The sequence below is a fragment of the Nyctereutes procyonoides genome, unplaced genomic scaffold, assembly GCF_905146905.1.
Source record: "Nyctereutes procyonoides isolate TBG_1078 unplaced genomic scaffold, NYPRO_anot_genome, whole genome shotgun sequence".
NCBI lineage: Eukaryota > Metazoa > Chordata > Mammalia > Carnivora > Canidae > Nyctereutes > Nyctereutes procyonoides.
Window position 1 is genome coordinate 3,006,286 of NW_026575118.1, and position 13,090 is coordinate 3,019,375.

Below are 13,090 nucleotides of genomic sequence, written 5' to 3' on the forward strand. Positions count from 1 at the left end.
ATGCAACTAAAGTTAAGAGCAAGAGAAGCTCTAAATTGGTGAATATTGGACAATTACTCGTCCTGTAAGATTTCTGTAAAGGAAGAAGAGCAATTTAATCAGGTAAATTCTATAATCTTCCTGAGGCCTTTTCCCATCTTCCAGAGGGGAAATTGGCAAGTGTTGCTAATACAAGAAATCTAAATTACTTCCTGCGTGACTCTGTGTAAGAAGCTGAATGTGCTGAGAAAAGATACACACAAGATCAGACTGGTCCCTGATAATTTCAATCTGATATTGATGTTATGTATTTAATGAAAAATTCCTTACGTATTTTCTCATTGAATTCTCTCAGGAACTTGGTAAAAAGAGTAATTTTTCTTCCCACGAGTGATACTACTCCCCTGAGAACACAGAGCCCTAGAGCATCCTAGATGCCCCCCTCAGATCTTGTTTGTCCTTTCATCTTTTTGCTTAAATCTTACATTGCCAGAATCTGCTTCCTGTTCAGCTTGCTATCTTTAAAAAAGCTTCTCAAACTAATTCCCACTGACAAGGGCGCAGCTTTCATCACGCTACACGCACTACCAATATAAAATCCAGTTATTAAAAGGATGAAGTTCTGGGGCATGGGGCTGGCTCAGTCAGAAGAGCATGAGACTCTTCCCAGTGATTCTTATGAATAGACAAGTTTGAGAAGCCCTGGATTAAATGAGTCTCAAGTTCTCTTCTTTTAGTGCAGTGTTTCTAATCTCCTGCTTTGCTGAATCGTTAGGGGCTCTTTACAAATATCATTGCCTGAACCCCATCTGTAGAGAGAGGGATGTGTGTCATTGGTGATTCTAATGTGCATCCAGAGTTGAGGGCCATTGTAGCCCATCGTTCAAGGTCTCAAGCCTATTTGGGGAGGGCTGCTCCCTCTGAGATCAAGGGGAGCACCCTTTTTTTAAGGGGAGCACCCTTAACCCCAAATTATCACCAGGTTGTGGATGTTGGGAGATATTGGTCGTGCTGTGGCTTCTAAGGTATATCTGATTCTAGTGTGGGGGGAAGGAGGGTGCCCAAAAAGCTCATTCAGATAAGTGTCCAACTCTTGATTTCAGCTCAGGTCATGATCTTAGGGTCATGAGATTGAGCCCTGCACTGGGCATGAAGCTGGCTTAGGATTCTATGTCTCCCTCTGCCCTTTCTGCCCTCCCCACTCATTTGCCTCTCTCTAAAAAAAGAAGAGTATGTGACTCTTGATCTCTGTGTCATGAGTTCAAACCCCAAATTGGGTATAGAGATTACTAAATAATAAACTTAAAAAAAAATCAAGTTCTCCTTCTGGCAGTGGTTCTGACTCTGTCACTGAAAACAATTAGAAAACCTATATGTAAGACATACTGCTGAAAGAGTGAAAAGGCAAGCCAGAGAGTGAGAAATAATATTTGCAAGGCACATAACTGACAAGAGCTCATAATCAGAATATACACGACTTGTATGACTCATTAAGAAAGAAAAAGACTAACAATGCAATAAATACTGGACAAGAGACTTCACAAAAGGGACGACTGAAGTCATCAGTAAACATATGAAAAAGCTCAACTTCATTAATATTCAAAGAAATAAAAATTAAAGCTACAGTGCACACACCTTCAACACCCATCAGAACGGCCCAAATTGAAAAGACTAAGAATACCAAGTGATGGTAAGCAGCTGCAACTCTCATACCTGGCTGGTGAAGTGTAAATTGGTGCAACCACTTCAGAAAGTTGTTTGGCAGCATCCCCTAAAGCTGTACATATGCACATATCTATGACATAGCCATTTCACTCCTAGATATATCCACAGAAATGCATGGAAGTGTGTACCCAAAGACATGTTTAAGAATGTTTATAGCCATATTATTTATCAGTAACCCCACAATGGAATACCATAGAACAATAAAGGTGGTGGTAGGGAGGGATCTATGGCTACAAATAATAGATGCATAAACCTGACCAATGCAATGATGTACAAAGTCAGACACAGTGCATATTTAAAAATTTTTATTTATATAAAGCTCAAAGCAGGCAAAACTAATTCATGCTGTTAGCAAGTTGAGATAGCTGTTATTTTAGGTGATAGTGACTGCAAAGGGGAAAGAAGGGATAATGATTTATTTCTTGCCCTGACTTGTCATTACATAGGTGCGCTCACTTCGTGATAATTCATTGAACTATGTCATTTTGTGCAATCAATTTAAAAAAAAGTTAAAAATACAAAACAGGAGGAGTGGCTGGGGGGTTCAATTGGTTAAGCGCCCGACTCTTGATTTTTGCTCATCATCTCAGGGTTGTGAGATCAAGCCCTTTGTCAGGGCTCCATGCTCAGTGTGGAGTCGGCTTGAGATTCTCTCTCCCTCCCTCTCTCTCTCTCTCTCCCTAAGATAAATATATAAATCTTTTTTTAAAGGTTTTATTTATTTGAGACACACAGAAAGAGAGGCAGAGACACAGGCAGAGGGAGAAGCAGGCTCCATGCAGGGAGCCTGATGTGGGACTTGATTCCAGGTCTCCAGGGTCAGGCCCTGGGCTGAAGGTGGCGCTAAACTGCTGAGCCACCGGGGCTGCCCATGAATAAATCTTTTTAAGAAAAAAGATATCCAGGGTACTCAAAAATAGTTTTGTAAAAACAAAGGATTTAAGTCTTAGTACTAAGTTGCATTCTTGAGTGTTATACTTACTAGGCTACTAGCCTAACTACACTATAGTTTCTCAGAACTAGCAGTATCAATCAGTAGATTACTAAGCTGGTTATGAACTACATAGAAACAATAATGTATCTGAATATAGATTCCCAAGATGGGCTGAATTTAGGAGTCCATCCATACCATCAGACTGTCAAAGATAAATGAAGCTGGGGGCACGTAGCTGGCTCAGTTGGTTAAGCATCTGTCTTCAGCTCAGGTCATGATCCCTGGGTCCCAAAATTGAGCCCCACATCAGGCTCCCTGCTCTACAGGGGGCCTGCTTCTCCCTCTCCCTCTGCCAGCTGCTCCCACTGCTTGTGCTTTCTCTGTTAATAGATGACAGATGATAGATAGATAGATAATAGATAGATGATAGATAGATAGATAGATAGATAGATAGATAGATAGATAGATAAAGCCAGACTTCAGTTAAAATGGCAAAACAGATTTTTGTTGAGTAACTACCGAGGGCTGGGGCAAGAGCTGAGCTCCATTTCAATTTTGAGGTTTTAAAGAAGAATGTGGGTGTAGGGAGGAAAAGTGATCCAGGATTCAAGTGAAAGATGACAAATGGTTGGTCAGTATAAATCTCATCAAACCAACCATGTCTGATAGCTAGCAGTTATTGAAGACAGAATTTTATCTTCCCGCAGAGACTGGGAGACAGAGGCCCCATCCCTCCTGATGATCACATTTCAAAGGAATAGCTTTCTGGTCCTTGAGAAAGACACTCCAGAGTTGTAGGATATATATAGATAGAGCCTCTAGTGGGGCTCCACACGGGGTGAGGAGCCTGCTTGTCATTATCTCTCTCCTTTTCTCAGTCTCTAAAAAAGTAAAATATACAGAGGAAGGGAAATTGTCATCTTTGGGGAGGGGCAGGAAGAGGGAAGAGAATCTTAAGCAGGCTCTAAAGGGCTTGATTTCACAACCCTGAGATCGCAACCTGAGCAGAAATCAAGTCGAATGCTAAACTGAATGAGCCACCCAGGCGCCCTGGGAAATGGCCACCTTGATTAAACTGGAATCACTGTGATCGCAGTAGGCAGATATCAAATAGCCAAGGTGCTTTTATTATGCTCCAAAGTAGTGACAGAAGTAAGATCAGGATTAGGGAAGCCAGGCAGTGCAGGGGTGAAGCACAATTTGATTTGACAAAATAACCAGAATATCATGTTCACTGGTTCCTCCTTCTGGCTGAATTCCCTCCTGAGGTTTAAGGAGAATCAGGTCAGTAAGAACATTCATTTATATTGGACTAGGACTTTACAAAATCTGGTACCATTGGACCATGTGATCAACGAATCTCCTGAAGGGCATTAGGGAACAAACATAATAGGCTTGTTTAACATGCCCACCAAAAATAATATTCCCCTGAATTTCTTTTAAGTTGTTCTCTGATTTTAACATATTTAGAAAATTTTATTTATTTTTTTGAGATGGGGAGAGAGCATAAGCAGGGGGAGTGGCAGAGGAAGAGGGAGCAGACTCTCAGTGGGGAGCCTGATGTGGGGCTCAATCCCAGGACCCTGAGATTATGACCTGAGCCAAAGGCAGATGCCCAACGGAGTGAGCCACCCAGGCACTCCATTCAACTCTATATTTCTAACTACCATACTTTATGGTTGTCAAAAGCTACCTCCAAAATATTCTTCAAAATATGACCTTTTACTACAAGATCAAGTGCATCTGCTCTATAGGTGAAAATAAACCTATTATTGTTTTTTAAAAATGCACTCTAGAAGCTTTCACTTGGTATTATATTTCTAATTTTAGTTATTCTGGTCTGAATGGAATGGTATCTTATTTTGGTTGTTTCAAAAATATGTTTTCTAGCTTTTTATTGATAACGAACGTTTCCATTTCTCTAAAAAGTTTTATGTCCTTTGATCTTATCTCCTGACCACAGCCTCCAGGCAATCACTGATCTCATTGTAATTTTGTCTCTCCTATTGGCATTAATTTGCATTTCCCTAATGACTAATGATGTTGGGTAAGTCTTCGTGTACATATAGACCATTGCCCAAATCTCCTTTAGTGAAGGATCTATTCTACTCTTTTACTGGATTTTTGTCTTCTCATTTCTTTAAGATTCTATTTTTAAGAAATCCCTATACCCTATGTGAGTCTCAAACTCACAACCCTGAGATCAAGTGTCACATGTTCCACTGACTGAGCCAGCTAGGCATACCTCTTATGTACTCTTACATATAAGTCCTTTAAGTGTTACAAATATTTTCTCCCAGTCAGCAGCTTTTAATTTTCTTTATGGGTATTTTTTAAACAGATTTTTTTTAACAGACATTTTTAAATTTGAAAAACTTCAATTTGTACATTTTTTCTTTGATGGTCAGTGCCTTTTGCACTCTAAGAAAACTTTTGTGTACCAAACTTAATATTTTTTATTTACCCATAGAAATTTTATAGGTTTAGTTTTTAATTTGTATATACTGTGGGATTAGAGTCAAGGTTCATTTTTATTCCCCATGAGGCTTGTTTTTAAAACATTTGTTGACAAGTCTGTTTCTCCCCCATCTAATTACCATGGCATTTTTTTCCTCAAGAGTCAATTGAGGGGCACCTGGGTGGCTCAGTGTTTGAGTGTCTGACGCCTTTGACTCAGGTCGTGATTCCGGGGTCCCAGGGTTGAGTCCCACATCAGGCTCCTCACAGGGAGCCGGCCTGTGTGTCTCTCATGAATGAATAACATTTTTAAAGAAAATTGAAATAAACCTGGAAAAATAAAAAAAACAACCTGGGGATCTACTTAAGGACACTCTCTTCTCTGTCATTGGTCTAGGTCTATCCTTAGGCCAATACCATTCTACCTTGATTACTATAGGTTTTGGGTTTTTTTTTAAAGATTTATTTTGGGGGGGGGTAGGGGCAGAAGGAAAGGGAGAATCTCAAGCAGACTCCCCTGAGTACAGAGCCCCATGTGGGTCTCAATCCCATTACCCTGAGATCATGACCTGAACCAAAATCAAGAGTTGGACACTTACCTGAGCTACAGGTGCCCCTTGATTACTATAGTTTTATATAACATTTGCTATCAGAAAGAGTAACTTTGTTCTTTTCCAGAATTATTATAGCTATTCAAGATTCTTTGTATGTCCATGTAAATTTCAAAATCGATTTGCAAATATCTGCCCAAAAATCCCAATGGGATTTTGATAAGGATTGCTTAGAATCAATAAGGGAGAACAGATACCTTAAAATTACTGTCTTTCAGTCCTTGGATAGGACACATATATTCTTTCATTCAGGTCCTTTAAAGCTTTCAGTAATGTTTTGAAGTTCCCAGTGTATAGGTTTTTCACATTTAAAAAAAAATTATTCCTAATTTTTGGTGCTATGAAAATTATATCTGAATTTCGTTGACAGTATATAGCAACCCATTTAATGTTGATTTATCTCCTCCTAACTTGTTAATTATTAGTGTTTTTTTTAATCCTTAGGATTTTTTTGGTATGTGCTCACATAATTTGTGGAAAGATAGTCGTACTTCACCCCTTCCAATCTGCTGCACTGACCTGGATCTCAAATCCAAGTTTGAATAGTAGTAAATGCATACATCTAGTGCAGATCTGGGGGGGTAGTGTTCAACAGTATATCCTTAAAAATGACGTTACCACTAGGTATTTTACAAATTCCCTTTATTATATTGAAAAAGATTCCCTCCTATTCATTTGGTGAGAGCTGTTACGAACCTTGTAAATGCTTTGACTGAATTTTGTAAAATGATCACATGGTTTCTCAATTTTGTTACTACGGTAAATAATAGTAATTGACTTTCAAATATTATACCAACCTTGCATTCCTAAGAAAATTCCACTTTGTCATCAAGTAAGGTTGATATATTTGAAAATCAACTGCACAAAAATTCCTTTTTATATTTGCTAGATTCAAATTGCTCATATTTTGTTAACAGGGTTCTCTCCTTGTTTTCTAAAATGTTATATAACATGGTATAATTTCATACTTAAATGTTTGATAGAATTTACCAGTAAAGTCATCCGGGCCTAGAATTTTCTTTGTGGGAAGAATATTCAATTTTTTAAAAAAGAGTTTATTTATTCATGAGAGAGACACAGAGACAGAGACATAGGCAGAGGGACTCTGCCTCCATGCAGGGAGCCCGATATGGGACTTGATCCTGGGACTCCAGGATCACACCCTGCTGAGCTGCCCAGGTGTCCCTAGTTATTCAACTTCTTAAACAGATAAAGGAATAATATTCAACTTGCTAGTTCTTTTCACATCTGTTTTGATAATTCGTGTCTTTCAAGAAAGACACGAATTTGACTCATTTCTCAAATTTACCAGTATACTGTATATATAAAAAAGGGGGGGGGGGGACAAAGGTCGGTCCTTCCTTTGGGTGAGGCCAAATTCCTTACTACACATTGTCTTTGTTATTAGGAGACATATGATGAATTTAGGGGTAAGGACTCATGATGCCTATGACCTACTTAAAATTGGGAGGGAGCAATATGTAGCAGACAAAACTGGTGAAGACATATGGGAATTTAACATACTATTTTCACAACTTTTCTATGGATTTAAAAGTTTTGAAAAAAGGTAAAATGATATATTCATATTGTATAACACAGCAATTTGGAGAAATAACCAGAAAATCACACACATATTCAGCACAAGGAGCTTTATCACAGATCAAAGTTGGAAAACAACCTAAATATCCTACAAAGAGGATTCAATAAACAAACCACAATACATGACACCAAACACCCAACAACAAAAACAAATCACATTTTTTTCCTCAAGAGTATCTATGTGGAAAAATTTCAGGATAGACCATTGAAGGAAAAAGTTGCAACACTAAATGTATGACCCCATTCTATGTGCATAGGAAAAAGACTGCAAAAAAAACCCATGATCTAAATGTGGTTGTCTCTGAGTGCTGTGGTCACAGGTGAACTTGACTCTTCCTCACACTTCTTTTATGAATTTCATGAAGGATCCCAGATACTCTAACTCCAAGGGCACCAGAAAGGACTCCCTGCATTGACTTAAAGGTTTAGCAGGCCAGGAGGCATAGGTCTGGATTAACCTGAACAGAGAGATCCTGTGGGCAGCAGTTATAACTGGCCACAAGACAGCTCAGCAGAGGAGTGGAAACCACTGTGGACTGGACAGATGCCTCCACTGTGAAACCTGGTCTCACTCTCTCCAAAACAGGCAAAGGTTTGGGAGACTAAGATGGTACATGCGAAAATGGTGAAGTTTCACACAAACACAAAAAGCAAGTGCTTTTCTACCTTGTTCCACAAGTATGTTAATGGACTTGGTAGCTGCTATTATAGGAAACCCACATGGAACAAGGAGGTCTAGAATTTAAAGATCAGAGTGAAGATTTGAATCTGTGCTTCCTGCATGGTCTGGGGCCAACTGTTTAGCCCCTCTGAGTCTATTCTCACCTCTGAAAAGCTGGCATGACGAACATACTTTTAATCACTGTCCTTCGATGTCGAAAGATTATTGTGGAAGATGTCTGTGAGGGTGGTCTGTAATTCCATAAAGTGCTTTATAAAGATTAATGTTCATTTACGGCATGAGTGGTCCAAAATGCTGTACTATCTTAGAAGAACTGGGCTTGGGTGAGAACAGCAGCAATTTAGTGCAACAGAAGCTGCCACAAGAAACATGGGGTATACAATGTTCAGGTTGACAAGGATAATCAACTTCATTTGATAGGGAGCACAGAATACCTGGGATCCAGAAGCCGGCTGGTCAGAGGTCCTGCCAAGGAAAGATCAGGAGGGCAGGAACCACCCCTATAAGGGAAGGTATGTGAGAATCCTTGGTTTTCACCAGAGACCTAAATGTGCTGCAAAGCTGTATTAGAGAATATGGTAAGGAGCCCCCATGATTTCCCCTATGCACCATGAATGGGGAAAATGGCCCCATGCCATAAAACCTGGGGTTGCCCTGGGTCTCTGGAGAGGGCTGCTGCATCATTCCCAAGCACAATGCTGACTGTGTGGGCTGCACAACTGTCTAGGCTGCAAATGAGGAATGAGCACATCTCCTCTTGAAAAATGCCCATGTGAGCCAGCTGGCAATCACATTAGTAGAAAGCTTATCTGGGCATGGCATTAGAGGCCAGGGATTGGACAAGATATTGGCCTGAATGGCTGCTGCAGATGTGGCAAGATGAAAAACTAGCTTAGAGGAAATTTTTTTTTTCTGCCCTTTTTATTTTTCTCCTTATAATGCCAAAGACAAATCTTGTGGGTTTGGGGGTCAGTGACAACATGCACAGCAAGGAGCTCAGCCTCTCACACCAAGACTCCTTTGCCAAAATCAATCTACTCTTATGAGTGGAAAACTGACCCATTTGACTAAATCACTGTCACCCAGATACACTAAAAAAAATTTTTTCCCCAAAAAACCAAGTCACTGCTTCCTGTATTAGGAATAACGAAAGCACGAAATATTGTCAGATTGGGATATTGAGAGGTAGGTTGGCCACTAAAACTATAAAAATAATACAAATGCAAACTCCAGAGGTTAAATTCAGGCAATTTATTGTAAACAGGATTACCCTGGCACTCTACCATACTGGCTGTGTCACATGCTCTCTCTGCCACATCAACTAGTCAAAAAGACTTTTTTAAAAAAGTCCTAAGTAACTAATCACTTAGTTTGTTTTCCACAGATCTCATTTACTAAGCACTGAGTAAATAGCAGTATCCGGGGTAGTCTGTTATTGCTCATGGATGCAGCTTGGACTCATTTCAATGAGTCCATTAGTACGCTCGAGTGATCCAACAGTATATCCAGTCTGGAACCCAGACAATGGTGGAACAAACTAAACAACAATCATAGGTTCCTGGATGACTACATGAGATTCCTTCCTTTCAGATTTCTTCATGTGACTTTCTCATAAACATGACACTGTTAATTTCACCAATTTTTTAAAAAAAGCTAAAAATTACTCAATAGCACATAATTTTCCACTGAAAAGGTAGATGGATTATTTACTCTTCCAGTGGTGGATTTAAACACTCAGGACTAATTTGAGATCCCTCTTGTATACATTTGCAGTCTGATGAAAAGCTGCATAGTCTACAAATGCATAAAACCAGAAGGCAGTGATGACTCACGTACCTTCTGATGGACAAACATAGGCTTCCTACAAGGAAGCTCCTGAAGGTAGGGGTCAAAAGATAAGTTACAGCACCACATTTATCTGACAGTAGAAATGGAGCCCTGCTATCGAAAGCAGCCTCCACAGTTGTGATTATATCACTCTTGCCCCAAATGTAGATTATCTGGGAAATGGCAAATGTGAAAACTAAAGATGTGAAAAGACATGACTCTACAGACAGAAGTCCTGGCAAATCAACTCATGTAGAGGTAAGATGTCATCTGAAAATGCCATTCTTTCCTTTGCCTGAGTTAGTGGACAATGGGGCCACTTACTGTTACTAGTGCCTGTCTGTGGAAGTATATTCACAATTTCTCCTGAAGCAAGTTTTAATAACAGTATATATTTCAAAACAGCTGTTAAATCTATAATAACAATTTCATCTAAAATAGTATTTTATGAAAAAAATAGTTTTTAAAAGTCCACTCCAGTCTTTATCTGTGTTTGTATGTTTATATTTATATATTCAAAAAATAACTTAACATTTAAGGCAATATTAGACTGGTAGCAAAAAGGGATTTGAGAGTCTTCTGGAGATCACACTATTTAAGAATCAAGGCTTTATTTTTTTAATACCTTCAAAAAGGCTGCTTTGTACTTGTCCTTTAAATTCAAAATGGGGCAAATATTTTGGTTCATATACTGAATGCCATATCATTGTAGTAAAAAGTTACAAGTATTTATATAATAGCTGATGTTGGAAAAGCATGTCACACACTCAGTGGGCTCTGAAGTTCACCTTATTTGTACTCATTAAATAAATATAATAAATGTTATTATGGGAAAAGGTAAAACTGATGGAACACTGCAAACCAACTATGAATAAGAATGTCAATATAATTCAATCAGAAATAAACAAATCACAGTAATCCTGAGAAATTCAGTTTGAGACAAAATTGATGTAAGGTAAGTCTATTTCTAGCATTGTAAATAAGTAGGGTGTTCTAGTGTTTTCCAGCATTTTACTAGTTCGAATAAAAAACATGTTCAAGTTTTATAAAAAGATTAAAACCATGCCTTATATAATCAGCAATTTTACTAATAAAAGAAAATTATTCTGCTTTGTTCATTTTCTGCCAAATGTTAATGTTCTCCATTGATTTACATGAAACCACCAAATAGAAAGCAAATTTGAGAATCAGTTTTTAAAAAGGTTTTACCTTTTTAAAGCCTTTTCTGTCAACCCAGGAGGCTTTTAGGAAAAAAAACTAACATACTGTCTTCTGACAAGTGACTATTTTACAGAATAGGGAAGGAAGAATCTATAGGAATATCATTCATCATTTTAAGTACTGTTATATAAGGGAAATTTCTCTTAGTAACGAAAAGAAAAATTTTAAAATATTTAAGAGGCATGTATTTAAAAAATATTCTACATCTATTAAGATTTTGTAATTTAATTACTTTGGATTTTTAATATTTCTACATAATGACATATGATAATTCCTGTTTTTTTTTTTTTTTTTTTCCCCTGTTTGTCTCTCTAAATAGTGAACCAGAAACTACTAAAGTGGCCAAGGTTGTTTTCCTAGCCCCTGGAAGACTCAGGGATGCATCCACTTGCACTTTCCCGTCCTTGAGGAATCCTCAGAGTTTTGCAGCCATGAAGTTAATATGTGGTTTCACAAGGGGAAACAGTGGCAAACCACGCTTGAATTCAGTCATGTTCTGAATCACTTCAGGCTGCAAAGAAAAAAAGTTCTCTTAGTGTTTATGGTCTAAAAAAAAGCAGACTTAATAAGACATCAACTTTTTCTTTTTTTAAACATACACACTAGTTTCTACCCCACATATTATGATCTGATTTCCTGGATCAATAGAACTAGAGGGTCTATGCGAATCTATGATGAGTGTCCCCAGTGGGATCCAGGGCCATAAAGAAGATTGTGGCTTTCCTCTGGACATACAAGGGTTATGACACAAGGGCTGGCATACACCAAGTCTTCAGCAGGATGCAGAGGCTGGTGTGCCTACTTAGCAAAGACCTGGTCACACCGCGAGTTTCCTCCTCCTGCCAGTAAATGCCAACCTTTCCAGATGACTAAAATATGCTGGCACCGCGGAAGGGCTAGGTACAGACATGACTGGAGATAATGGACTGCAAAATAACATAACTATTCAAACTAGAAGCAAAGGCAAACAAGGTCAGAGGACAAGTCTTTCTGTGGATGACAAAGACAGGACCCCTGGGAGCTGTCAGAATGACAACCCGGCCTTTAAGAGGAATGTAAACTAGAGGCTCAAACACCCCGGGGCCTGAAACCTCTCATCTTGTTTCCTGATGAACAAGCTCCTCTTAAGTAGGAAGTCTCTAACCATGCAACCTAACAGGACATTTGCATTTCTTACTTGTGGCAAGGCTGGTGCTTGTGACAGATTTATATCATTTTGACATGGGAACTCTCCGACCACAGGACCTATAAGAAAATGAAAGGTTTGATGCTTAATAAATACTGGCATACAAGAGCAACTTAAAAAAATTGAAACTGGGCTTGGCTCATTAAGAAACCAAAGAGGCTTGTGTCCTCTCAGGCTGCCCACTCCCCAAGACCTTGATTACTTATCCTACCTCATATCCAGACTGTCCCTAGTGGTGGTTCATGATGTTACTGTGGTATAAAGTCTTGCCCACAGCAACTCCAGGGCCTGTGTCTGGCCTCCCTGGACCATGAGGTTCTGACCACCAGGAAGTATCCAGTAAAAACACCCAGAAGGCCAGGGAGTTAATGGTTGTGGGATAAAGCCTGGCCACTCAGAGACAGAAGATGGGAGGTCTGAGCAGATAAACGGCTTATTCTTCCACCTCATATGCAGTGATTCACACAAGGCTTCTGCAAAGATGTCCTACCAGTGACTAGCTGTGTTTTTTTGAAAAGCTGTGACCAGCTTGGTACTGTGTCACCTAGCATTGGCTCTCTCCTTCACTGCCTCACTTCCCTTTGCCCCTTATTTTTGCTGATAGAGCAGACCCTGCCTCCTGTTAGTCCCCTTCTTCACCTCTTTACCTTCTGGTGCTCTATTAAGGGATATGCCTATGGCAAGGGACAGCCATCATGTGCCTAAAAATGTACTTTAAAGAAAGTCAATATTCAATACTTACAAGAATCCATTTCTCTGGCAAGAACATGGACTGATACCTTATGTCTCCTAGGGGCATCTACTGCCAACATTTCCTAGGGAGAAAGAACAGCAGGGTCACCCTTCTGCCCCACCAAGGAACTTAAATG

At 39.2% G+C, this 13,090-nt stretch overlaps 1 protein-coding gene across 6 annotated transcripts in view; it reads right to left on the reverse strand.

Moving 5' to 3' along the window:
- Positions 1-9,223: 9,223 nt before the first annotated feature.
- The window catches only part of IDE (insulin degrading enzyme), a 138,376-nt gene continuing 134,509 nt past the window's right edge, over positions 9,224-13,090 (reverse strand). For all 6 annotated transcript variants that reach the window (XM_055334393.1, XM_055334396.1, XM_055334392.1 and 3 more), the window contains exons 23-25: positions 12,964-13,036; positions 12,213-12,280; positions 9,224-11,546 (exon numbers count right to left, since the gene is read on the reverse strand). In XM_055334393.1, coding sequence (XP_055190368.1) covers positions 11,451-11,546; positions 12,213-12,280; positions 12,964-13,036 — 237 coding nt within the window. In that variant the 3' untranslated portion in view covers positions 9,224-11,450. The remainder of the gene's footprint in view (positions 11,547-12,212; positions 12,281-12,963; positions 13,037-13,090) is intronic.